Genomic DNA, 27,909 nt, shown 5'->3' with positions numbered 1-27,909 from the left:
TGGCATTGCCGAAGGTTCCTGTGGAGGGGCGCGGTGTCATCAGGTCTGTTCTTACTGGGATCACTAGAGAGTTGGACTGTGAAGAAAGCTGAGCACCGAAGAATTGATGCTTTTGAACTGTGGTGTTGGAGAAGACTCTTGAGAGTCCCTTGGACTGCAAGGAGATCCAATCAGTCATCATAAAGGAAATCAGTCCTGAATATTCATTGGAAGGACTGATGCTGAAGCTGAAACTCCAATACTTTGGCCACCTGGTGTGAGGAGCTGACTCATTTGAAAAGACCCTGATGCTGGGAAAGATTAAAGGCAGGAGGAGAAGGGGACGACAGAGGATGAGATGATTGGATGGCATCACCAACTCAATGGACATGAGTTTAAGTGAACTCCGGGAGTTGGTGATGGACAGGGAGGCCTGGTGTGCTGCAGCCCATGGGGTCGTAAAGAGTCGGACACGACTGAGCGACTGGACTGAACTGAACTGAACTGGCCTCTGTGTGAGGAATGGGTGGGCAAGAGCAGTAGGGATGCTTGGAGACAGGAGGGAGGCTGGAGACCACACACCCCTGGGGCCAGCTCAAGGTCCCTGTGCTCCTGCCCGCTCCCTCACCTTTCCACCTGCGGGTTTCCCCTCTAACATCCACCCAATTGCTCCTTCTCTGCCTCCTTTCATGAGTCTCTGCTTCTGTCTGCTGCCTATGAAGTATTGCTTCTCTTCCCGGCCTTCTCCGCTCCCGTGGAGACTGGCCACTCCCAGCCTCTTGGGCTCCAGGCTCCGGGTCCTCTCCAGGGTGCCCCCAGCCCACGTGCATGGCCACTTTTCAGCCTCTTCTGCACTCACCCTCGGCGTGGGAGTGGGGAAGCGCCCTCCCCCCACCATCCCCATCGCTGCCATCATCAGCGCTGTTGGCCCACTACAGACCCCCGGTCCGCTTTCCCTCCTCCTCACCTTTGCGGTCCACTCCAGGGTGGAGGCCGCATCCTCTTGTTTTTCCCCCAGACTCGTTCTTGAATCTCTTCTGCTCTTTCTCTTTCCCGTGGCCCAGAGTTCAGGCTCTGATGATGGGAGTGGCCTCTTCAGCGTTCTCTTCACTACTTCTCCCCACCTACCATCCTTGCCACCCCCCAAACCACAGCATCCATCCATCATGCAGAGTCACTTTCTAAAGCAGACCTGGCTTTCACTCCCTGCTGACACTCCTGCAAGTCTCCCCAGCACCAGCAGGGTAGAATCCCTCCCTTTAGCAAGCCCTCTGAGGCCTTTCCGAGTGGACCTCCACCTCCCTTTCCACGTCCACCCCACCGTTCATCTCATGCATCCTACACCTTCACCTGGAGGGAAAGTGGCCCACTTCCCAAGTGCACCAAGCCCATTAGGGCCCGCCTTGCCCTCAAATGCCCTGTTTCCTCTGCGGGGAAGCCCTTTCTTTTCTCTCCCTCCACACTTGCCTATTCCTTTTTCAAGGTCCAGGCTAAGTGTTTCTTCTTTGACCATGATTTTCCTAACCTTCAGTGGAGTCAAGATGAAGCCACTGTGGCTAAGGGTGTAGACACTCACACCTGGGGTAGACAGGGCCAGTGTGGGACTCTTGCAGCCCACAGGCCCCGCGCTTGCTGGGAGCAACGCTGACAAATGTCCCGCTTGCTGGCTGGCTCCTGGGGCTTATCTCCCTGGTGCTGGTCATGGTGAAGTTAAGGAGACAAACTCTGCCTTGGATGTCAGACTTCACAGGCTTCTGCCAGAGTGATACCCAGGAAATACTGTGCAACTGGATACAACAAACAGCACCAGGAAAACTCAATTTAAAACCGAGCAAAGCAAATGTGTCTACATTTCCTCCCACCCTCCTTTATGGGGGCGGGTCACCTGGATTGGAGGCAGCAGGAAAAAAAGGGAGGAAATGAGGAGAACAGAACCGCAGGCCTTCACGTGGCATCCGAGGCCCTTCACCAGGCAGCCCTTCCTAACCACCCACCCAGCTCTGCCATCTCTGTGTTGCCCTTTGAGTTCCGACAATCCTAACTATGCCTCTAAATGCCACATGTGCCTCTGCAGCTGCCTTGCTTCTGCCTTTCCTCTGCCTAGGACACCCTTTGGCCTGATCCTACCAGGCAGTCAGCCCTCAATCCCACCAGCTCAGCATTCAAAACGCAGCCAGACATTGACTCCATCTCCCCAGTACCACCTGGCCCAAGCCAACAACATCTCTTTCCTAAATCACTGAAGTAGCCTCTACAAGCCCCTTGCTTCTGCCCTCTTCCTCTTTGGTCTGTTGTCTACACAGCAGCTCAAGGGATCCTGTTAATACACCAGTCAGATGAGGTCTTCTGCTCAGAACCTGCCACTGACTTCTCATCTCATTCCAATAAAACCCCAAGACCTAGCAGTGGCCTCAAAGGTCCCCCATGGGGCCCCATCCCTGCCCCTCCCCTCCTTACTCCCAGAGTGCCATCCCTTGGGTTTCTTGATGCTCTTCAACAGTGCCAGGCCTCTGCACACCAGAGCCTTTGCATTTGCTGTTCTATCTCGAATGCTGTTCCTCTAGATAATCACCGGGCTTCCCATCTGCCTCCCCCAGGTCTTGGTTTAAATGTCAGCTTCTCAGTGAGGCCTTCTCTGACCCCTTTTATGCAATGTCCACACCCCCACTTCTAGTGCAAGGTCCTCCCATCCTCCTTCTGCATTGATCACCACTTCACTTACCATTGTCTGTTGCTTAGTCGCTCAGCCGTGTCCGACCCTTTTGCCATCCCACCAGGCTCCTCTGTCCATGGGCTTTCCCAGGCAAAAATACTGGAGTGGGTTGCAATTTCCTTCTCCAGGGAAATCTTCTGACCCAGGGATCAAACCCGTGATTGAAGCCTCATCTCCTGCATTGGCAGGTGGATTCTTTACTGCTGGGAAAGAAGTTTACTTAGGGAAGAAGTTTACTTATTTATCTTGAGTATTGTCTGTTTTCTTCCGACTGGAATGTCAGCTTCACGAGGGTAGGAATTTTATTTGCAGATGAATCCTTTGTACCTAGAACAGTGCCTGACACATATAGATACTCAGTAAATGTTTATTGAATGAATGAATGGATATCTCAACACAAATGTTGCCTCTTGCGTGAAGCCTTCTTAAGTCCCCTCAGCTGTCACTGTGCTCTGACGCCTTGGTTATAACAGTCCTAGGAGCCACTGCGGGTTTGCCTGGCTACCCCCACTCAGAGAAGCTCTCCGGGCAGGGATAAGATCATGCTTTTCATGATGTAGCGCTGGTCCTGGCCCAGTGTCTAGCACACAGTAGCTGCCCACCTAGTGAGTGTGGGAGGGAAACTTTGCTGAGTACCTACTGAGTGAGACGCCTTCATTTCTGTGCTCATACATACCAAGGAGCTGAACGTTTAAGAATGGGCTCATTCTTAGGACTTCCCTGGCGGCCCAGAGGTTGAGACTCTACACTTCCACTGCAGGAGGAACAGGTCTGATCCCTGGTCAGTGGACTAGAATCCCACATGCTGCGTGGCATGGCCAAAAATATAAAAAAGAAAGAAGAAATGGGCTCATTGTCTTGAATAGACCTTAACCCTGTAGAATGACATTAGTAAGGATAGTTCAGGACTTCTGAATAAACCCACTTTTATCTCCATCCCACACAGCTTCTGTGTATCCAGCTGTCAGCTCCCTCTCTCCGCTGGGATGCCCCCTGCACACACTCTACCCCGTGGTGTCCAAAACTGCCTGCCTCCCACACCACAAGGCGCCCCCCTCCTCCTGGGTCCCCTGACGCAGGAAGTGGCATCTTTTGTCCCTCCAGATGCTCATGCCTGAAGCTTGGGGTTCATTCATGCCCCCCGACTGCTAGTCCTGTAGATTCTGCTTCTTCACTAGCTGTCAAGCAGGTCCAACTCCCACCCTCCTCAGGTCCTTTAGCTCAGATCTCATCTGGCCTTACCTTGACTGGTGACTGTGCTACTGAGAGCATCCTGCCCACTGCCCCAGCTCAGACCTCGTCTATGCCACAGTAGTCTTTCTAAGATGCAGATTTAATCCTGTTTCCTCACTGTCTTTGATCCACAAGATGAAGTTGAAGGAAAGGGAGGATTTGCCTTTAGTTGGGCATCTAGCACATGCCTGTCACTGGCTGATGCTAGGTACTGTCATATTCACTATCCCATTCAGCTGTCACAAGAAACCGTTCTGCAGAGAAGCAGAATGAAGCTTAGAGAAATAAATCACCCAAGGTCCCATGGGCTGGCGAACTGTGAAACCCAAATTCAAGTCTAGACCTTCCTGACCCTAAAATCCAGTTTCTTTCCAATACAGCCCACTGCTTCCAATCTTTTGGAGCCCAGTGTTCTCTGTCATATGGCTCCTCCGCCATATGCCATCATTCCTCTCTGTTCACTCTGTTCTAGATAGACCATCTCGATCGACTCATCTTAGATCTGCCTTGTGGCTGGGTGCTTCCATGGTTATGACCTCTGGTTCTCTTTTCTGTTCAATGCCCTTCCATTTCTTCTCTATGTAGTGAACTCCGGTTCATTCTTCAAAACCCTGCCCTAACAGTACTGCCTCTGTTAAGCTTTCCCAAACTGACTCACCCAAGCAAAGTAATGTGCTACTTTATCTCTGTCCTCAAAGTGTGAATTGTACTCCTGCGAGATAAGGGAGTGTTGGTTAAGAGCATTGGCCCTGAAATTAGTCTGTTGGGCTTAAAAATCCCAGCTCCTTTAATTACTATAAGCTGTACCTTTGGCAAATAACTGAAACTCTCTGTGCCTTGGTTTCTTTACCTGTAAAATGGGAATGTTATTTCATAGAGTCATGAAATATGTAGAGTAGTTAGCGTAGCACATGGCACCGTGTAAGTGCTTAATAAATAGTAATTTTGGTTACTGTTACTCTGCTGCCTCTGATACACATTTGAATCCTGATATTACATTTTTCCTTTCTTTATAATTTAGTCCACATCTCTAATACAGCTTTTGCTAAGTGGATTACTATCCCTTACTTGCACACAAGGGGCTTCCCTGGTGACTCAGTGGTGAAGAATCTGCCTGCAATACAGGACATGCAGTTTTGATCCCTGGGTGGGGAAGATCCCTTGGAGAATGAAATGGCAACCCACTCCAGTATTATTGCCTGGGAAATCCCATGGACGAGGGACCTGGTGGGCTACAGTTCATGGGGTCACGAGAGTTGGACATAGCGACTAAATCACCCCCACCACTTGCATACAAGCTCCAGGAGGGCAGGCTTAGGAAATCTGGTTAACTTCCACTAAGCCACCCAGCTATAAGCTGCAGGGGAGGGGTGCACACTGAGCTGTGCAAAAACTGGAAAGCCGGTGTTCTTAACTATTATATATCAGAGCATGGTCTTGGGATCATTGTTTCTGCATATCAAGTCTCAGCTGCGATGTGGGCTGGAGCAGTGATTCCATCAGGATGTGCTGTGCGGATGAGGAAGACATGGTCCCCACCCTTGGGATTTCCAGCAAGTTCAGAACCTAGAGTGGCAGACAGACATGTGACAGGTCACTCACACAGTGCCAAGTACGATGTCTGAAGTCACACACTCTGCTGCAGGAGCACAGAGAAGGGAGCAGCTATTAAAAGCATGGGGGATGAGGCTTTCCTGAGAAGTGGCACTGCAGCTGGATCTCAAAGCATCGGAAGACTTCCTCTGGACCAGGGGTACCCTAGACAGATGGTGCGGTGTGAGCAAAGCCCAGGAGGTGTGACCACGCCCAGCACTCGAACCGAGCTGACCTGGGCCCGAGGAGCAGGAGGGAACATTGCAGAGGTCTGGCCAGGCTGTGAATGCCCTTTGAGTTTTGCCCTCAGGGTACTGTGATGAGCTTTCATTTAGTTAGTTCCATTACATCCAAGAGCTTCCCTGGTAGCTCAGGCAGTAAAGAGTCTGCCTGAGATGCAGGAGACCCAGGTTCGATCCCTGGGTTGGCAAGATTCCCCTGGAGAAGGAAATAGCAACCCACTCCAGTATTCCTGCCTGGTTAATTCCATGGACTGAGCAGCCTGGCAGTCTACCATCCATGGGGTCCCAAAGAGTCGGACGTGACTGAGCGACTAACACTTTCACTTCCACATCCGAAGTTTCCTAGGATCTGGTAGGGAAAAACATCCTGGTCACCATAGTCATGACCGTGGAAATAAGTGTGATAACTGCTTTCTCCTTTTTTCTTGGTCATTGCGCAACAGTGTGGTGTAGTAGCTAGAAACGTGCTCCAATAGGCAGAGTTCACCCAGCTCACTGACCTAGCTCATTGGCTGTGTGACCTCAGGCAGGTTGCTTTACCTCCCTGTGCCTTGGTTTCCTCATCTGTTCAATGAGAAGAAGAAGAACTAAAATTCTCAGAACAGGGTCTGGTGAACAATCAGGGCTCTGGAAGTTTGTGGCACATGCTCTCTGCAGGTCATGTCCCAGGGTCCTCTCTGCCTCTCATGCAAGCATTACACGATTAAGTACCAGGACCTGGACTCACATGAGCCTCTTGTGTCTGCCCACAGCGGACGATGCATGCGGCGGGACCCTGCGGGGCCAGAGCGGCATCATCTCCAGCCCGCACTTCCCCTCGGAGTACCACAACAACGCCGACTGCACCTGGACCATCCTGGCCGAGCTGGGGGACACCATCGCCCTGGTCTTTATTGACTTCCAGCTGGAGGACGGTTACGACTTCCTGGAAGTCACGGGGACCGAAGGCTCCTCCCTTTGGTAAGCACGCCTTCCCTCCCCTCCCCCTCCCCTGTCCCCTGCAACTGTGGCTTCCAGGGATGTGGTCCCCTTGGCGCCTAGACCTGCAGCCAGAGGTCCCTTTGCCACCTGTTCTACCCCCTACTGGAAAGTTTCCTTTCCTCATAATGAGAAGTCACTGCGTATTTTCAGAGCTGGGGTCAATTTTCACAGTGATTTTGGTACCTGATTTGAAGCATGTCCTCGCTGAAGAATATCAGGATGGGATTTGGTCAAGGAACTTGCATTAAGACTAACAGTGGTCTCAGGACATGGATAGGGTCTCAGTGAAATGACTTGAAATATTGTCCCATTGCTGGAAGCATCCAGCAAAGGGACTAGAACGTTGAGTGGCAGTTGCTTTTCCCATGCCCAGGGTTCCGAGCCGGGAGAGGCATTGTCACGCCTTGGTTCCTGCGGGAAGGGCTAACCTACTTCCTATTGTTTGCCTTCACCACAAAGCAGGGCTTTTATGAGCTGTGCTCTGCTGCCATGGAGACTCTGGTGTCGGCAGGTTTGGGAGGAGATGGATGATGAAGGCTTACCGGCCTTGGTTGTTTGTGGTCTCCCAGGCTTGGACCCATGGGGTGGGCCCTAGCTGGGGCTGGCTTAGAGAGTGACGTGCTTTCTGTTTGGGTGACAAGCCTCAAGAATGGTGGCGCGACATTCATAATGTGCTCTTGTATTCTGGTGGTTCTGTTATCAGGACGAGGGCAGCAGGGGGACCTGGGTCAGCACATGGGGAGCCAACAGAAGGATGCACTCAGGTGTGCTTCTTTGCAGTCTTGATTGCTGCGTGGTGCCGGGGAAGGTGGGGCTCGCTGCCTGGGACTGAGAAGGAGGAGGTGTCACTGAGGGGCCTGAGTGAAGCAGAAGGTGGCAGCTGCAAGCGTCAGGGATGGATAGTCCCTTGGGAAGACAGACACAGTGGTCAGCAGGCTAGAGGCATGGGCGGGGAAGGGGAGGAAGGGTGGGAGAGGAAGAACAAGAGCGGCTGATGTTGAACATTTCTTTTATACCAGGTTTTGTTGTAGGAAGGCCAGTTGAGTAAGACATGGCCCTTTGAGAGTGAGGAAAACAGACAAATCCACCACAGGCCCCAAGCATGACTATTTGAGAGGGAACAAGTGGGAACGGACTCCTGCCAAATATGGACTTGGAGCTTCAGGGACCAGGAAACTCAGATTTCATGTTGTGGTAGAAGGTGTTCTGACCTGGGGGTCAGAAGACTTTGGTGTCATAGGCGTGTTGCAAAAACTTGGCCAAGTCAGGTCATTTACTACCCCGGATGGGGTGTTGAGACAGGCGGACACGAGCTGACGGCTGATTGTTGTATGGAGCTTGGTCCGGGGGCAGGGACTGGACATTTGGTGCTTGGAGTTGGGATGAAAGTCTAGATGACTGTCCACCAAACCGCACTCCTAGTGACCTGCCCAGTCCAAAGACCTTCTGTCTCCCTGCCCTCTTTTTGTAAAATACTTATTTTTCTGATCATTTATGTCATACATATGCTCCGTATAGAAAACATGGACAATATTAAAAGGTATAGGGAAATGAATAATAACAAGTATTAACGTTTTCTGTATTTGGTTGCGTTGGGTCTTGGTTGCAGAATTCGAGATCATTCCCTGTGGCTCCCAGGCTCCCTAGTTGTGGCACTGAGGGTCCAGAGCACTCGGGCTTCAATAGTTGCAGTTTGTGGGCTTAGATGCCCAGCAACATGTGGACCTTCGTTCTGCAATAAGGGATCGAACCCAAGTCCCTTGCATTGCAAGGCAGATTCATTTTTTTAAAACCTTTTTATTTTGTATTGGGGTACAGCCCGTAAACAGTGTTGTGACAGTTTCAGGTGGACAGCAAAGAGGCTCAGCCATACATATATATGTATCTGTTCTCCCCCAAACTCCCCCCTCTTTTAGGCTGCAAGGCAGATTCTTAACCACAGGACCACCAGGGAAGCCCCACAAGTATTAACGTTTTGATGTATTCCCCTTTGGCCTTTTTGCTTTGCCTAGATCAAGCTAGCTGGCATTTTTATATATGTTTAATATTAAAAAATTAAGATCTGAAAATATGTCAGTCACTATACATTTTAACATTATATCATGAAAATTTTTCCTATATCATTACACATGTCTCCGAAATGTAATTGGTGTGAGACTAGAATTTATTTAGTAAATAAACAGTATTTGTTGAGCTTTTATATGGCAGGCTGATTCTAAGCTCTTACAGGTGTAATTTCATTTAGACTTCTATGAAGTAGGTAGCATGATCTTCCTCCTTTTGCAGATGAGGAAAACGAGGCCCAGTGTGGTTAGGTCACTGGCTGGAAGTCACACAGTAGTAAGGAGCAGAGCTGGGATTCACCCCCAGGTTAGCTGGACTTGAAAGCCCATCTTCTTGGTCACGCCGGCGCACTGCGTCACACGGTGTTTGAGGAGGGCTGTCGCGGTGGCAGTGCGTTCCCTTGTGAGACTGACACAATTCCCTCCATCAGGTCTCTTGATGGATTGTAGCCAAGCTTGCACTTCTGCAAACAGATACGGAGATGGATATCCTTGCTGGTTCTCTCTCTTCCAGCCCCAAGGCCTCTGCAATGCACTAATGCACTTGTTTATCCGTGGGCCAAATGGCCTCCCACAGCCTCCACCCGCCCCCCCGCCCCTGCCCCCTGCCGGATGTGAGTCTACCCGGTTGTCCAAACTTCTGGAGGGAAACAAACGGGAAAGAGTATTCCTTTTCCTATTAAGTCACTCAGTGGGAAAGGAATTAAGCAGAGGAAATTGTTAGGGGAGTCATTCAGAACTCTGCTGTAAGATTAAATTATAATCATTTACAGGGTCTGTGTCACCCTTGCCAGGCAGGATGCATTTGTTGTTCTAATTTATACCTGCGTAGCAGTTATGGATGAACAAAGCTGCAGGCTCAGGACGTCTGTGCAAAGAACCCGCTCCCTCCCCAGCCCCTCTCCTTTATGGATCCCTGGACTCATGTGAAAATGGGATGCTCCTGCTTTATGAGTGTATTGCTTTTATCACCAGATCAAAGCAATAGGACTTTAGGATGTTCTCTTGAGTTCTTCACCAAGCAGAGAAAGACAACATCTGGAAAGGTGAATTTGAGCAACTAGACATCCCTTCATCTGTTGAGAAAACAGATACACCTTTTAGAGGGGGAAAAAAAAAAAAACAACACTATCTCCTTTATCTGGAGAAGGAAATGACACCCATGCCAGTGTTCTTGCCTGGAAAATCCAATGGACAGAGGAGCCTGATGGGCCCCTGTCCATGGGTTCGCAGCATTAAACCCGACTTAGTGACTAAATCACACCTCCTCTATCAGGTAGCAGATTTGTGATGATTCAGAAGAGGATGGTGGCATGGACTGTCCCTGACTCAGTTCCTACACTCTCCTCCCCTTCAAAGAGGATGTAAGCAGGAGACTTTAAATTAGGGTTTGGACTTCATGGACTTCAAGTTCCAAATGATTGGGAAAACATAGGCTTGATAATTTTTTATTTTTCCAAATAAGGATATTCAGTTCACTCAGTCGTGTCCAACTCTTTGCGACCCCATGAATCACAGCACGCCAGGCCTCCTTGTCCATCACCATATCCCGGAGTTCACTCAAACTCACGTCCATTGAGTCAGTGATGCCATCCAGCCATCTCAGCCTCTGTTGTCCCCTTCTCCTCCTGCCCCCAATCCCTCCCAGCATCAGAGTCTTTTCCAATGAGTCAACTCTTCGCATGAGGTGGCCAAAGTACTGGAGTTTCAGCTTTAGCATCATTCCTTCCAAAGAACACCCGGGGCTGATCTCCTTCAGGATGGACTGGTTGGATCTCCTTGCAGTCCAAGGGACTCTCAAGAGTCTTCTCCAACACCACAGTTCAAAAGCATCAATTCTTCGGCACTCAGCTTTCTTCACAGTCCAACTCTCACATCCATACATGACCACTGGAAAAACCATAGCCTTGACTAGACGGACCTTTGTTGGCAAAGTAATGTCTCTGCTTTTGAATATGCTATCTAGGTTGGTCATAACTTTTCTTCCAAGGATATTAGAGAACAACAAAAAAAAATCCTGCCAACTCTTCAGAACATGATTTCATAAAACAAAGGACAATTCAAAGCCAAAAAGTGGCAGGATATAATCAATGGCACTGACATAATGAAAGATGGGGGTGGGGGGTGTACATAATAATGGTGTCTGCCATAACTGTAAAGTCCTGTGATGTATATGCGTCAATCGGTGGACTACCGCTTCCTGTTGTGCTTGTCCATCCCTGGCCTCTGGGAATCCGACCATACATGTTTTGAGTGGGAAAAGGTTGTTACTGTGGTGAGCACTGAACCCTGCAACTCTGTCATGCTGAGGGGGTCCCAAGTGTCTCAGACTTGCTCTCCCTAAAGTTAATTGTCTTTTTGTGTGTGTGATTAACCAGGAGCCAAATTGGGCTTGAATTGACTTGAGAGTTACAATCCACGTAGCAGATTTGGTATTACTCCCCTACCCCCACCCCCACACACACTCACACAGCCAAAGGACACACGCTCCTCCAAGTCATTGCCATATACACATCAGCAAGTCAACCCCCCTGACACATACATACTTCTAGTTCACTGAACTCAATTTAGGGACCAATTTTTGCTCACTGATCCTTCTCAGGGGTGGATAGTGGTCTTTGTTCTGCTCTGACCCCATCTGTTGGCAGTGATCTTCAGGGAGCCCTATTCCTTCCTCTCCAATTCTATGAAAATACGCTCAGCACGGCTCCAGTTCCTCATGGGCCCCTGGACTTTTCAGAGGGCTGGGACTAAGGGATGCAGAAGATTCTTTTAAAGCCTGGGCTTCTGGGTCCCAGGAGGGAATTAGGATCATGTTATCATAATGAGGAGAAGTAATTGCCAGGCCATTACAGAGGCAGCCTCTCCATCTTGGAGAAAATCTGTGAGTTAAAATCCACCCAGAATCTCTCCCCTTTGCCTCATGCTGAACTCTGTCCACTGGCATCTCAGCAGGAGCTTCCCCTGGGCTGTATGAGAGGAGAGAAAGCCAGACACCCCTCCGAGAACAGGGGCGAGGTCTGCGTAGTGTCTCCAACCTTAGGTGTCGAGCCTGCACCTTGGCATCTGAGGAGACAGCAGACTTGGGACTCAGACAGACATGAGCTCAAAACCCAGATCCACCTCTTCATTGCTGTGTAATCTTGGGATATTTACTAATCTCTCTGAGCCTCAGTTTCCACATCTGAAAAATGGGGCTCATTATACCAACCTACAAGGCATGTTGGAAGGGATCAACATGTAAACTGCTGCCTAACTTAGTCCTGGGATGGGGCTAGAAGCAAGGTGCTCTCTCTCTTGAGGGAAAAAGGGTACGATGAGTCCACACCGAGCGTCACCCGATTCTTGGTGACCCCACCACGGCCATGGCCCAGCCTGCAAGCCCAGTGGCATCTCACCAGGCAGAGTGACACTTGCCTGATCCAGCTCTGGGGAGTTACCAGGTGAGGGGCACCAGGTGAGGGGAACTGGCAGAGAGCCCCTGGGTCAGACAGGAGGACACCCGTGCAGAGTCAGCAGGTGGGGGTGACTTGGTTGCAACGGTCTTCCCAGAGCTGCACGTTGTGAGTGCATTGTGAGCAGCAGCACCTCTTCTCTGCCTGCACCCAGGCCCCGGGCTGGCTAGTTCAACTCATTCAGCTGCTGATGGCTGCTCTGGGCCGGCCTGGGGCAGGGGCAGTGCCCCGGCGACCCTAGGGGGTCTGCAGGCTTGGGAAGAAGGGGCAGAGTGTGGAGAAGACATCCTGCAGAGAAGGGGGAGGCACAGCCCCATCACTGTCTCGGATTGATGAGGATGGAGAATCTGTTGGCCTTGCTCCCTCCTTGGCTCCTTTTCCACCCCTATGGCTGCTTCTTCCTGTGACGGGGAGGGCAGGCAAGGCCTGACCTGCACTCAAGGTGGAAGCCACCCTTTCTCTGGGGCCAGCTAAAGTGCCAGCCACAAGGGTGTGTTCATGGGGGTGTGTATGGTAGAGGGAGTTCAAAGCTCCTTCCTGCGTCTGGGATTTCTGTGTAGACTCAGGACCACTCTCCCATCTTCTGTGGATCCGTCTGTACCTGGAGTCATGGCCCCTCAGCCTCTCTTCTTTGCTTTCTTCAGTCTACTGGGATTTCATTCTTCGTTTCACTACAGTCATTTGGGATCTGCTGCCCATTCCCTCTGGAGAAGGCAATGGCACCCCACTCCAGTACTCTTGCCTGGAAAATCCCATGGACAGAGGAGCCTGGTAGGCTGCAGTCCCTGGGGTTGCTAAGAGTCGGACACGACTGAGCGACTTCACTTTCACTTTTCACTCTCATGCATTGGAGAAGGAAATGGCAACCCACTCCAGTGTTCTTGCCTGGAGAATCCCAGGGACGGGGGAGCCTGGTGGGCTGTCATCTCTGGGGTCGCACAGAGTCGGACATGACTGAAGCGACTTAGCAGCAGCATCCCATTCCCTCTGTGCCCTCAAGTCTAGCCCCCCACAGGCCTCTTTGTGACAACCTTGCCTCCACTGAACATTCGAAATAAGAAAAGGGAGGAGAACACGCTGCAGGGTTTTAGAGGAGGATGCTGTCCTGGGGCAGGAGACACAGGCCCAGGAACTGGTCCCAGGGATTCTCTAGGGAGGATTCTCTTCACCATGCACCCACCCTGGAGATTGGAGACTCTGCCATCCACCTCTGAGCCTCAGTAGCCCCTTCCACCTGGGAAAAAAGAGGAGAAAGTCGACTCCAGTGCCTAGTGTTCCCAGGTCCTGCCCCCAGGGCGGCCCAATAGACTTCAGCTGTTGTTTTTTTTTCGGGGGGGGGGGGGGGCGGGGGAGTTGTTTGGTTTTTGTTTATTGCTATACTCAAAGGCAAGAGCTGGATCATCCAAAAAGCAAGAGAGTTCCAGAAAAAACATCTATTTCTGCTTTATTGACTATGCCAAAGCCTTTGACTGTGTGGATCACAGTAAACTGTGGGAAATTCTGAAAGAGATGGGAATACCAGTCCACGTGACCTGCCTCTTGAGAAACCTATATGCAGGTCAGGAAGCAATAGTTAGAACTGGACATGGAACAACAGACTGGTTCCAAATAGGAAAAGGAGTACATCAAGGCTGTATATTGTCACCCTGCTTATTTAACTTCTATGCAGAGTACATCACGAGAAACGCTGGGCTGGAAGAAGCACAAGCTGGAATCAAGATTGCCGGGAGAAATATCTAAGGTTACTCAGATATGCAGATGACACCACCCTTATGGCAGAAAGTGAAGAGGAACTAAAAAGCCTCTTGGTGAAAGTGAAAGAGGAGACTGAAAAAGTTGGCTTAAAGCTCAACATTCATAAAACTCAGATCATGACATCTGGTCCCATCACTTCATAGGATATAGATGGGGAAACAGTGGAAACAGTGTCAGACTTTATTTTTGGGGGCTCCAAAATCACTGCAGATGGTGACTGCAGCCATGAAATTAAAAGACGCTTACTCCTTGGAAGGAAAGTTATGACCAACCTAGATAGCATATTCAAAAGCAGAGACATGACTTTGCCAACAAAGGTCCATCTAGTCAAGGCTATGGTTTTTCCAGTGGTCATGTATGGATGTGAGAGTTGGACTGTGAAGAAAGCTGAGCGCTGAAGAATTGATGCTTTTGAACTGTGGTGTTGGAGAAGACTCTTGAGAGTCCCTTGGACTGCAAGGAGATCCAACCAGTCCATCCTGAAGGAGATCAGCCCTGGGATTTCTTTGGAAGGAATGATGCTAAAGCTGAAACTCCAGTACTTTGGCCACCTCATGCAACGAGTTGACTCTTTGGAAACGACTCTGATGCTGGGAGGGATTGGGAGCAGGAGGAGAAGGGGATGACAGAGGATGAGATGGCTGGATGGCATCACTGACTCGATGCTTATGAGTTTGGGTGAAGTCCGGGAGTTGGTGATGGACAGGGAGGCCTGGCATGCTGTGATTCATGGGGTCGCAAATAGTTGGACACAACTGAGCAACTGAACTGAACTGATACTCCAAGGCATGTGGGATCTTAATTCCCAACCATACATCAGACCTGTGTCCCCTGTAATGGACGTGTGGAGTCTTAACCACCAGGAAAGTCCCTTCAGCTGTTTTTGAAAAGAGAATTTCCCTGGAAAGCAGGTTCAACCTACTCTCTGGATTCAACTTTGAGGATTTTTCTTTACTTTGTTTCCCTTCATTGGTTTGCTTTTATGTTTATAGGTGGGGATACAAAAACTCCCATCTAATATACAGACATTCAGTTTGAAATTTTGCTAGTAACAATTTCTCCTTTTGAAACACTGAGTTTTAATTATTAAGCATTTTGCCCATGGAATTTGAGCCAACTAGAACCATTTGATCTCAGCGACTTTTAACTAGATATTTCATTCAAGAGTCATTAGATTCAGATATAATTAGAATGAAAACAGCATGCCAATGGGGATTTGTTAATAACTATTCACTTATTTATTCATTCATATATATTTTGTCAAACCATTGGTTTAGATCATTTTCATTCTTTGTTACTTTTTCCCTCTTTATTTTCAGTAATCATTTATTGAGAGCCTTCTATGAACTAGGCTCTGCTAGGTGCAGGGAGACAAAAACACAGTCCCATCCCCAGGGAGATATTTATTTACTCCACAGATGTTTATATAATAGCCATGCATTGTACAGGACCCTGGAGCTCACAATCAGGGCAGAGAGGCATATAATTAAGCATATAATTAAGTGCTTTACAATAGCATGTGTTAGGTACTTTTCTTAGAGGTATACAGAAGTTCCCCTGGGGCTAAAAAAGAAATGTAATAGCTACGATTCTTTTTTTTTTTTTTTTCAAGATGTAGAAACCCATCTCCAGCTGATTCAAGCTAGAAAGGGAATATGTTGTCTTCTATAACTGAGAAGTCCAGACTGGCTTCAGGCACTGCTGGATCAAGGCATGTAGATAAGGTCATCTGTAGTTGCTTCTCCCCCTCCCACAGCTTTGTCTTCCTAGATCTTGGCTTCACTATTGGGCAAACTTTGCCCATGAGGTAGCAGAGCTCACCAACCTCAGCTTTCCCCATCCTACTGATTTGGCAGTCCTAGCAGAAAGAATGGCACCCCACTCCAGTACTCTTGCCTGGAAAATCCCATGGGCGGAGGGGCCTGGTGGGCTGCAGTCCATGGGGTCGCTAGGATTCGGACACAACTGAGCGACTTCACTTTCACTTTTCACTTTCATGCATTGGAGAAGGAAATGACAACCCACTCCAGTGTTCTTGCCTGGAGAATCCCAGGGACAGGGGAGCCTGGTGGGCTGCCGTCTATGGGGTTGCACAGAGTCGGACACAACTGAAGCGACTTAGCAGCAGCAGCAGCAGCAGAAAGAAAGTGTGTCTTTCCTAATGGTTCCCACAAAAGCCCTCAGATGGTCCTTGACTGGACCAGAATTGAATCATGTGCTCTGCTCTCAACATCAATATACAGCTAGATGATATTCTTACTGGCCAGGCCCAGGTCACATAGCTATCTGTCCTACCCAAACCTCTGACTGGAAGTGGAAAAGAAGTGGTTCACCAAAGGAATACCAGGTCACTCGGAAGACAGAAACAAAAAATGTCCTCCTAAAAGAACTCAGTCTTCCATCACAGTAGAGGGGCTACTGGGAGGACTCAGATGAATGAGCCCCAGATGGTATGACTTTGGAGTTGAACTGAAGGGTGAGCAAAAGTTTATCACCGACGTGGAGCCAGAAAGAGCCCTGGTGTGTTTGCAGCGTTGCAAGTGGAGTGCAGGGTGCAAGAAAGCAAGGGCAGGAGACGAGGTCTGAGACGAGCACAGGAAGAGCATGGGTCGTAAAGAACTTCGTCCCCACGTTCATATACGGGGAGAGGATTCCGTAGACTAAAGAAAGCTATTGAAGTATTTTAAGCAGAGAAGGAACATGATCACCCTGAATCTTAATTGGGTTCATAGAAGGTTCAGAAGCCAGCTGTAAAACTCGGTGACCACTCAGCCAAGAGATCATCCAGCCTTGAATTATGGTAGTTGTAAAGGGATGGAGCAGAGACAGTGATCTCAGAAAACACCTCAGACACAGAGCCAGCTGCTTTGGGGGCGTCATTGGAAAGGAGGAATGAAGGCAGAGGAGGAGTCTGGGGTGAATCCCGTTTCTGGCTTGATGGCTGTGGTAGGGTCATTCAGCAGAGGAACACAGGGGAAGGAGCAGGGCCAGGGGGTGGTCATGCTTGCTGGCCTCCCCAGCATGAAATGGGCACAGAGAGGGAAGTTAAGGCCACAGCAAGGAAGAAGATACGGGGACACAGTTGCCCTTGGTTATTGATACACACTGTTTGCGATGAGACTAGTGGAGATGGTCATGGGACAGGAATAACTATGGCTGAAAAGTTTGGTGTTTAAGTATGTATTCTGGCAGGGCCTTGAGAAGCCATCCTCAGGATCAGCACCAGCAGCATTATCAGCAGTGTCTCCTTTCAACATCTCAGTCAGCCTTACCACCTCCATCTTCCCTGCCAGCATCTTTCTGTCATTATTCATTCATTCAAACTACTTAAGCCCTTCCATTGTCTGACAGTGAGCCTGGCATTGGGAATACAGGGGTGGAGAAAACAAATGAAGTCTCTGTTTTTGCAGGACTTCTGGTTTACTCTGGGGAGACTGCTATGAAAAAAAGAATCACAGAATATATGTAAAATACAGCTGTGATGAGTACCACGAAGGAAATGAACAGGATGGGGAATAATAGCTCTGGAGACCTTAAGTAAAAGGGGTTGGGCCGGCCTCTCTTGGGGGACAGGATCTAAGATTAAGACTTGAGAAGGAGCCACCGTGGGAGGCACTCAGGATCAGCATTTCAGGCAGCGGGAATTACACGTGTAAAGACCCATGTCACAGTGCCCTATTTTCCTTTGAACTTCATACAGGCAAGTGGTGTAAGGTCTATGCCTGTTCTCTGGAGTTTCAGTCTATTTGAATATCAGGAGCAAGGCAGGGTCAAGGTCTTAGGCTGGCAGAGATGGTGTATGCCTGAGGCTGTTAAGCCCAGTGGCACCCGGAACTGGCAAGGGGATGGGCCTGTTCCAGCCGAGACTCAGAACCTCCTGCCTCCCTGTGGGTCTGTGACAACCTCACTTCCCTCTCCTTTCCTGCCACATCACAATGCTTTAAACCAGCCCGAGAAGCTGTTCTCTTCTGATGGAGCCCATGAAATTACATCTGTTCTTTCCATCAGGAGCAAGTCCATAAATAACCAGCCCTTTAAAATCTCATCTCCCGTATCTCTCGGAGTTGGAAGTGGCATTACGGGCTCTGCAGCTGAGCAGTGGGAAAGGATTAGAGCCCTGGCATGCTGCTGGCAGCCCGGGCCCGGAGATCTGGAGCGCAAGGCTGGGGCTTCTGCACGCACCACATGACTTTCTTGTTTGCGTCGCTGAGAACTTGTTCTCAGAAAGAGAACACGAGCTGCAGCTGGACGGGGCAGGAAGCGAGCCGGGGTCGTCCGCTGTCGGCATAGCGTCTCCTCTAGAGTCGGCGACTTGGCCAAGTTCTGTGTGTGGGAAGCCGAAGTCGGGCAGCTGGCCTGCGCCCCGTGGGTCCGACTGCGTGCAACAGGTTGGTAATAAGCACGGCGTCTGCGTGGCGGCCCGTGCCAGGACCGTGAAGGGCACCAGACAGTGAGATGCTCTTGTCGACCTCTCTGGAGGAGCTGCCAGATGCCCGATGGAGCCGTGAAGACAGATGGAAGGTGCTGTTCTGGGCCCTTCCAGAGGCCCCTCGTCCTGGCATGATCCGCCTTCCAGAATGATGTTAGTTCATTCAGAATGTTCGAGGCCCCAGTCCTGGTCTCCTTCCCACTTGGCCACGGATGTTTGTTCTACGTGCTCTTGGCATTACCTAGCCCGTGTTTCACTCTGGTTTTTGCCTGTCCCTTGCTTTTACAACTTCTCCCGGCTCCCTAAGACTGACCTAGTTCTGTCCCTGAGCTTATACGTCTTGTAATCCCAGTTTCTCCTCATCCAGTCGCTGATGTGCGACACCCACAACTCACCAGAGAAGCAAGATGCAAGCGGAAAACTAGCATTTGATAATCTGATGAAGTGGCAAATGGCGTTAGACTCAATGGACTTTGTCATTTGGGAAGGGAGAAGGCAGGCTTGGTTTGAACAAAATGGAGAGACTTCGTGGGATAGTAGAACTCCAGCGTCTCTGGGAAATTCTCATCTAAGTTCTTGGAAGAGCAGTCTGTCCTGGCTGCCTCTAAGTGTTCTGTCCCCAGTAACTTCTACCTACTTCACCATGGCTTCTACCCCAGCCTCCCCCTGAAACTATTCCCATTAAGATCATCATCAGAGAACCAGCCCCCGGCCCCAAACACTACCACTTCCGATGCCAAAGCCAAAAGCTCATCTTCAGGTGTCGCCCTACTGGATACTTCTGCATTCCTTTACACTGTTGCTTACTGCTCCTTCCAGAACTTTCCTTTTCTCTTTTTTTCTTTCTGAGGCTGCTCGCTATGATTTTTCTAGACCTCTCTGACCATTCCTTCTCTGTCTTCTTCAATGACCACAAGATTCTGTTCTCACCTAACTGCTCTGCCCATCCCCCCATGTTCTTCCTGGGTTAGCTTATCTGCTCCCGTGGCTTCAGATAAGCCACCTGTCTGTTTACAGGTCTCAAATGTGGCTCCCTAGCCTGTCCTCCCCACTGAGTATCAGGCTTTGGAGCCAAGTACTTATTGGACAACTCTCCCTTCATGTCTCACCAATGCCTCCAATTCAACAGGTCCCAACTTCATTTATAACTGATGATTAAAGTGGGCAGGGTTTGTTTCCTTTCTTGGTTTATGGCACTACCCTCTACCTAGTCAACCACAGCTCTGGGAATCATCCCTGTCTAATCCCTGTCTCTCACCAGTCACATTCAGTTAATTGCTAAGTTCCCCCCAATGAACCTCCTGTGCATATCTTTACAGTCTTGACTACCACTCCCCCAGTTCAGCCCGTCGTCTTTTCTTCTTTGTGGGTTATAATAGCCTCCTTGCTGATCACTCAGCTTCTTGGCACTCTCCAATTCATCCTCCCCACTGCTACCAGAATGGTTTAATTAAAATGCAGATCTGACATGCTAAGCCCCAGGCAAAAGCTTTCAATCATCTTCCATTGTCTACAGAATAAAATCCCAGCCCTTGATAGGCCCTTCTTGATCCAGCCCTTGCCTGCCACCCCAGCCTCATCCCTTGCCACTTCCTTCTTTGAACTCCATTAACCCTGACACTCAATAGTATCACACCACAAAGGTTTATTTCCTGCTCATGCTACACGTCTGTTCTGGGAGTCTCTCTAATCCACGTAGTCATACCCAGGAGTATCCAGGATCTAGAATCTTGTAGATCCACTATCTGGAGTATGTTGGCCTTGTCCAATGGTATAGCAGGCAAAGAGAGTGGCGAATCTAGCATGGGCTTTTCACTGCCTCAGCCCAGATGCAATACATATCACTCTCACTCACATTTCATTGGCCATAAATAGTCATATGGAGTAAGTCAGACCGAGAAGGAGAAACACAGCATGACATCCCTTATATGAGGAATCTAAGAAGAAAAGATATGAATGAACTTATTTATTATACAAAACGGAAACAGACTCACAGACTTAGTTGCCAGAGGGCAAGGAGCGGGGAAAGGGATAGCTGGGGAGTTTGGGATGGACATGTACACACTGATATATTTAAAATGAATAACCAACAAGGTCCCACTGTATAGAACAGAAAACTCTGCTCTAGACATGGTGACACCTGCATGGGAGGGGAGTTTGGGGGAGAATGGATACATGTATATGTATGGCTGAGTCCTTTGCTGTCCACCTGAAACTGTCACAACATTTTTAATCAGTTATACTCCAATACAAAATAAAAAGTTAAAAAAAAAAGAAATATTCACATGGTTCAACCTAACCATAAGGGAGCCTGGGAACATGATAGCAGATGAAATGACTGGTGAGCGCGTCTGTCTGCCACACTTCAAATTTCAGTAGACAAATGCCCTAGCTCTTGTCAAAGAACAGCCTCTCCTTTATGCTGCAGATCTGTTCTTCTCTAAAGATTTCCCTGCTGGAATCATCTTTTTTTTTTTTTTGCACTCATCATTTTTTTTCTTCCCTATCAAACATTGTTTAATGTTTAAGAACATAGAGACGTGTTCTGTATCTACCATCTGAAGTCAAAAACAGCACGCCCCAAACTCCCCCATCACTCAGCTCCACCGTGCTACCACACTTGCTGAGACAGATCCCTTTCTCAGTATCTGCCCCACCTGCCACTGAAGCTGACCTTCTGCCCCACCTGCCACGAAAGCTGACCTTCTGCCCCACCTGCCACTGAAGCTGACCTTCTGCCCCACCTGCCACGAAAGCTGACCTTCTGCCCCACCTGCCACTGAAGCTGACCTTCTGCCTCACCTGCCACTAAAGCTGACCTTCTGCCCCACTTGCCACTAAAGCTGACCTTCTGCCCCACCTGCCACTGAAGCTGACCTTCTGCCCCACCTGCCACTGAAGCTGACCTTCTGCCCCACCTGCCACTGAAGCTGACCTTGGAAAGTGACCAGTGTCACTGCCCCATCTTCATGTGACGTGGCTTCTTGGCAACATGCAACACGGGCCATCTACCCTTAAGCTAGTTCCTTCTCTTGGCTGCCTTCAACCCATAGCTAGCTGCCTATGGCCGTTCCTTCTCTGTCCCCTCTGCTGTCTTCTGCATGGTTCAGCCTCTGTCCACCCTTTATATGTGGACTGTGCAGGGGGTCCTGGGACCCTCTTCTTCTCCATTCACCCTCTTTCCCAGGTAATCTCGATGAATCACAGGTTGACTTTCAATATGACCTACACACCAATGACTCTCAATGTAAATGTTCAGCCCTGAGGGACCTTTTTGGGATCCATATATATGAACAGGAATCTCAAACTCTTAATGGAATCTCAAAATGAACACTTCAAAGCAGACTTTTTTAATTGTGGTAAAATAATGTTAAACTGGCCATTTTAATCATGTTTAAGTGTATGATTCAGTGTCACAAAGTACATTGGCATTGTTATGCAAAGAGCCCCACTGTCCATCTACAGAACTTCCCTCACCTTCCCAAAGCCAAACTCTGAACCCATTAAACGTAACTCCCCTTCCCCTCCCATTCTCTGGTAACCACCTTCTACTTTCTATCTCTATGGATTCAGCTACTCTAGGTACTTCCTACAAGAGGAATCATACAATATTCTTTTTGTGTTCAGTTCAGTTCAGTCACTCAGTTGTGTCCGACTCTTTGTGACCCCATGAACCGCAGCACGCCAGGCCTCTCTCTCCATCACCAACTCCCGGAGTTTACCCAAACTCATGTTCATTGACTCTGTGATGCCATCCAACCATCTCATCCTCTGTTGTCCCCTTCTCTTCCTGCCTTCAATCTTTCCCAGCATCAGAGTCTTTTCAAATGAGTCAGCTACTTCGCATTAGGTGGCCAAAGGATTGGAGTTTCAGCCTCAACATCAGTCCTTCCAATGAACACCCAGGACTGATCTCCTTTATGATGACTGGTTGGATCTCCTTGCAGTCCAAGGGACCCTCAAGAGTCTTCTCCAACACCACAGTTCAAAAGCATCAATTCTTCAGCGCTCAGCTTTCTTCATAGTCCAACTCTCACATCCATACATTTTGTGTTAGCATAATGTTTTCAAGGCTCATCCCTATTATAGCATGTATCAGAATTCCATTCCCTTTTAAGGCTGAATAATATTCCATGGTCTGTATGTAGCACATTTTGTTTATTTACTTACTCATCTGTCTATGGACATAGGACATTTCCTTCCTGCCACTATGTCCTCTCCCAGCCTTCTCCACCTCTATTTAATCTCCAGAGGAATCTGCTCTGCTCCTTCTGTGCCACCAGCATCTGTCTGCTCAAGGGCTTTGCTTCCCAGCTTCTACCCCTTCTGTAATCCACTCTTCATACAGCAACTGTAGGAGCTGATGTTTACACATCACATTATCTCCCCCCTATTTAAGGGGGGAGCTTTCCGTCGAGTCGGATACAACTGAGTGACTTCACTTTCACTTTTCACTTTCATGATTGGAGAAGGAAATGGCAACCCACTCCAATGTTCATGCCTGGAGAATCCCAGGGACGGGGAGCCTGGTGGACTGCCGTCTATGAGGTCACACAGAGTCAGACATGACTGAAGCGACTTAGCACAGCTTTCCGTCACACTTAGAACCAAATCCTACAAGATCTACACTATTGGGTTCCTGCCCACCTCTTTGACTTCCATCCAATCACCCACGCCCACTCACTGTGCCTCAGATACACTCACCTTCCTCCTGTCCCTTGGATGGGCCAAGCAGATTCCCTTCTAGGGTCTCTGCACTAGTTGTTTCCAGAGTTTGAGACCCTCTTTCTTCATAGTTAAAAGAACAAAGAAACACACACACACAAAGACCTCTGCAGTTTTGAAATGCAGAGTTCAATTTAAATTTCCCCTCCTTAAAATAAGACTTTCTCTGCCCATGCAACCTAAAGGAACCCCTCACTCTATCATGACATCTTGTTTTATTTGAGGTATTTGTGAAGCTCTGGTGTTTTCTGGCTTTTGTATTTGTCTCTTTTCTATCCTCTCCCTTCCCCGCCACTGCATACAGAACCTGGAAAGCTACAAAGGCAGGACTTGGCACTTAGTAGGTGCCCAAGAGTGGTTTGTTGGGAGGAGAAGCCTACTGGTGCCTCACCAGTAACAATGTCCTGTGGCTAATTGCAAAGGTTAACATGGAGCCTCTCCACCAAGTATTTTAAGTAGTAACCTTCCTGGGGGACATTTGCAAATTAGCCCTGACTCTTGCTGATTACTCATCCTAAACTCAGTCTGATTAATAATTAATCAGCAAACTGCTTGGCCAGAGCAGGCTGATCAGTGCTAGAAAGGATCTTAAATTATGCAAGTCACTTGGCCAGTCTTAAAAAAATAAAAAAGCTCAGCAGTCGGCAGACTTGGAGAGGTTTGATTGCAACGTGAGGTTAGGTTTCTCAGTTGTTGTTTTTCCTTTTTGCCTTTTTTTTTTTTCCCTTTTGACTAAGAAATCAATTAGGCTCAAACTTGCCACCTCAGAGAGACATTATGTAGCACAGAAATAGAAATGCGTTAAATATCACTCTCTTTTTTGTTCCTTCTCCCTTCAAAAGAGTTTTGGTCTGGGAGACAGAGGTTAAAATTAGCCAGTTTGTTAAGCAAATGCCTGTCTGGCACCTGATGTCAATTTCTGCAGCCACGTCAGTTTCAGCCTCCCCTTCCTTCCTCTGAGCAGCAGCACACTGGGCCTGGCAGGAAGAAGGCGAGAGGTTTGATGAGTGCTGCTCACTCCGCCTGCCCCAGGGTTGGGGCAGAATCAATTTGCCAGCAACCTGTCCCACCAGGAGTCCTTCTAGTCCTCTTTACCTCCTGCCTACCAACCCCAGGGAGACAGGGAAAAAGGCAATCAGGGTGATGAATGGGCCCCCACTGTAGGCGTGAACTCTGTGACCTCCAGGAACCCTCTTTTCTGTCCTCAGTCTGCAACCTCCATCCTCCAAGTCTGGTCCTCCATATGGCTTCATCTTTCTCCTCCAGATCCCTCTTCTGGTCACTGGTGACATGGCCAAGGGGGAGATTCAGAGTGATCCACTGATGTTGATCTCTGGGCCAGAGGGAAGCCAGGGATATAGGATGTAGAGCAGTTAGTGCAACCTCGATGCCCGTTAGAACCAACACCCAGATCCGTTAAGTCAGAACACCCAGAGGTGGGAGCCAGGCATCAGTGTTTGTAAAGCTCCCATGGGGTCCCCGTGTGCCCTAAAGTGGAGGACCACAAACTGGTGGAGGGTGGGTGGCTTGGGGGAAAGAGATGATGAAGGCCATCAAACAGTGAAGTGGGACGTGGGCTTCTCAGAAGTTGACTGTCTTCCCCAGAAACTGAGAACATCTGTCTTGTGATGGGCAGGGTGAGGGGGGAAGCGGTGGTCAGAATGGCAGCTTCCAGGAGCCCCTAAACCCCTGATCTCTCTCACTTCTACCCCTGATTTAAAAAAAAATACCCTCTAGAGACTTCCCTGGTGGTCCAGTCGCTAAGACTTTGTGCTTCTAATGCAAGGGGCCTGGCTTCAGTCCTGATCAGGGAACTAGACCCAAATGCAGCGTAGAGTCTGCACTGTTGTAACTAAAGATCCCGTGTGCTACAGCTTGGACCTGGTGCAGCCTAATAAATTTTTTAAAAAACTGAAAAGAACACCCTCTAGAATGCAGCCCTTGTTTCCCAAATTGTGATGCACTACCCAATTCCCTGAATCAAAAGACTTGCCTTGAAGGCAGTAGGGAATGCAGATTCAATCCTACCCTAGAGGACTAGCTCCAAAATTTCTGACGATTGGGCCCAAATTCAGTGTAACTATTCTCTCAGGTGTTCTGAAATAGATGCAAGTTTGAGAGCCACACTCGGCCTCAACAAAATTCCTGCCAGGGCAATAATAGGGAAGGGGTGGATTTTTGCCCATTAAGAAATGCTCGATGATCTTATGAATGGCTCCATTATTAGATTTCTTGGCACAGAAGTTCCCAGATTATATTTGACTTACATGTTTGGTTTTGGTTTAGGCACAAGGCCGGACAAGCACATCTGTTTCCTAAAACAAAGCTCGCTGACTCCTAACGGACTTTATGAATTTATTTAACAAGGGTTTTTTGCCTGCCTGCTCTGTGCCAGGTTCTTATCCTGCTCTGTGATATGCCCTGTGGTTACAATGATGAACTAGAAAGTCTCAACCCTGGGACTTTTAAGGCTAGCCTCTCTCCTTGTCTCCTGGTGGAGGCCCACGCGAAGGCGGTCTCCTTTCTGAAACTGTGAGTTGTGGTAGCATCTCTGCCTCCCCTCCTCCAGCTCCCTGCACTGCCCCTTCACCGCCCAGGTCCTGCTGAGCCGGCACCTGCCATGGCTTCTCTAGCATCCTTCTCCCACCATGAACGCTTGAAGAGCATCCACTGAGTCCAGCATCCCCGAATCCTCAGGGCTCAGCCAAAGTCCTGGCAACAGGCAGGCATCAACGTTTGCTGATGGTTTGTTAAATACCTGGAGCCTCTGACACCTTAGAGTCTCAGCACCTTCCTCACCACCCCACCTCACCACCACCAGGAAGGAAGGCAGGCGGCACCTCATCCCACCTCGCCTCGCCTCAGAGCCCTTTGGCAAGGGGACAGATATCAGGATAAATTAGCAGCCAGATATGTTGGTTGCCTCTGTGAGCCAGCTATTTCCTGGGCTGAATGACATCACCGTTAGTTGTTTTAACTTACCATTATTTACTTATAACTTTGTGGCTGTGCTGGGTCTTCGCTGTTGCGAGAGCTCTTCTCCCGTTGTGGCGAGTGGGGACTACTCTCTAGCTGTGGTGCATGATCATCTCGTTGCAGTGGCTTCTCTTGTTTTGGTGCACAGGCTCTAGGGTGCCTGGGCTTTCGTAGTTGTGGCTCCCAGGCTCAGGAGCACAGGCTCTAGAAGCTGGGGTGCACCGGCTTAGTTGCTTCAGGGTATGTGGGATCTTCCCGGATCAGGGATGGAACCCGGGTCTCTGCATTGCAGGCAAATTGAATGTCATTGCACTTACTACCTCACTTAACCTTCACCAGCATCTATGAGTGTGGAATCATAACTTGTAGAAGAAGACACTGAACCTCAGAGGCTCAGCATCCTCCCCACTGCACCCTGTCCTCTGCATCTGGGTTCTGCCCGATCCATTCCCTGTGCATGCCCTAGGCCACCACTCCTGGGAGTGTTCCTTGCCTTTGGAGCAGGCTCTCGTGTGTTCTGTCTGGCCTCTTGGAGTCTCTGATTAACTTCTCCTTCCTGCCTGAATATACCTTCAGGGGTAGAATGATCTTTATGTGCTAGGGGCTGTCAGGCACTGTGCCAAGGGTCTCACATGCATTATCTCATTCATTCCCTACAAAACTCTTGTAAATTATATACCATCATCCCTATTTTTTAGGTGGAAAAACTTAAAAGACTCCACAAGGTAAAGACACCTGTGAAAAGTCATACAGCTAGCAAGCATTTGAGCCAGGAATTGGACACTGTCCCCGCCAGACTCTGAGTTCTGGTCTCCCCCTTCTCTTCTGTTACTTGAGCTCTGATTCATTTTCTGCCCTGACTGCATCATTCAAGTGGCTTTTTGGCTCGCTCTTCTTGAGTCTTGGGTCCTCTCTGTCCTTTCTCCGAGGGTCTGTAGAGAGTCAGTCCTGTGTCCCAGCCAGCAGAGGGCGGCCCCTGCCCACTGTGCACCACTGATCCTCCAGGACTGCATCTCTCACCCCATTCTCATGTCCCAGGACAGTCCCCGTTGCAGCAAGTCCCTGGCTCTTGAATTAAGCATTCAGTTTTGCCTAGAATTATACTGGAGTCTGGCATCCTAAAAGAAGTCAGTCCTGAATATTCATTGGAAGGACTGATGCTGAAGCTGAAACTCCAATACTTTGGCCACCTGATGCGAACTGACTCATTGGAAAAGCCCTGATGCTAGGAAAGATCGAAGGCACGAAAAGAAGGGGATGACAGAGGATGAGATGGTTGGATGGCATCACCGACTCAATGGACTTGAGTTTGAGCAAGCTCTGGGAGTTGGTGATGGACAGGGAGGCCTGGCGTGCTGCAGTCCATGGGGTCGCAAAAAGTTGGACATGACTGAGCGACTGAATTGAACTGAACTGGCTCTATTCCTTTCTCTTTTTTTTTGGTTTAGTTGCTAAGTCATGTCCAGCTCTTTCGACCCCGCGGACTGCAGCCTGCCAGGCTCCTCTGTCCATGGGATTTTTCCAGGCAAGAATACTGGATTGGGTTGCCATTTCCTTCTCCAGGGGATTTTCCCAACCCAGGGCTCGAACGAAGGTCTCCTGCACTGCAGACAGATTCTTTACCAACTGAACCAGCAGGGAATCCCAGGGCTCTGTTGCTGCAACAGGATATTGAGGCTCACGGGCTGCTTCCCATGTGGAGAGTTGGGGTAATGTGGCTTCTGCCCCCACGTTTCTCCCTTCTCTCAGTTCCCCTCCTGCAGTC

The 27,909-nt window shown here is 49.2% G+C and overlaps 1 protein-coding gene across 2 annotated transcripts in view; it reads left to right on the top strand.

Moving 5' to 3' along the window:
- The window catches only part of CSMD2 (CUB and Sushi multiple domains 2), a 693,739-nt gene that overhangs the window by 260,740 nt on the left and 405,090 nt on the right, over positions 1–27,909 (top strand). For both annotated transcript variants that reach the window (XM_086378081.1, XM_086378078.1), the window contains exon 5: positions 6,513–6,720. In XM_086378081.1, the coding sequence (XP_086234207.1) occupies positions 6,513–6,720 (208 nt within the window). The remainder of the gene's footprint in view (positions 1–6,512; positions 6,721–27,909) is intronic.

Source organism: Bos grunniens, chromosome 3 (genome assembly GCF_055505025.1).
Source record: "Bos grunniens cultivar Pamir isolate PY7600 chromosome 3, Bosgru_T2T1.0, whole genome shotgun sequence".
Taxonomy (NCBI): Eukaryota; Metazoa; Chordata; class Mammalia; order Artiodactyla; family Bovidae; genus Bos; species Bos grunniens.
The sequence above is the reverse complement of the archived record's forward strand: the minus strand, read 5'-3'. Positions and strand labels throughout refer to the sequence as shown.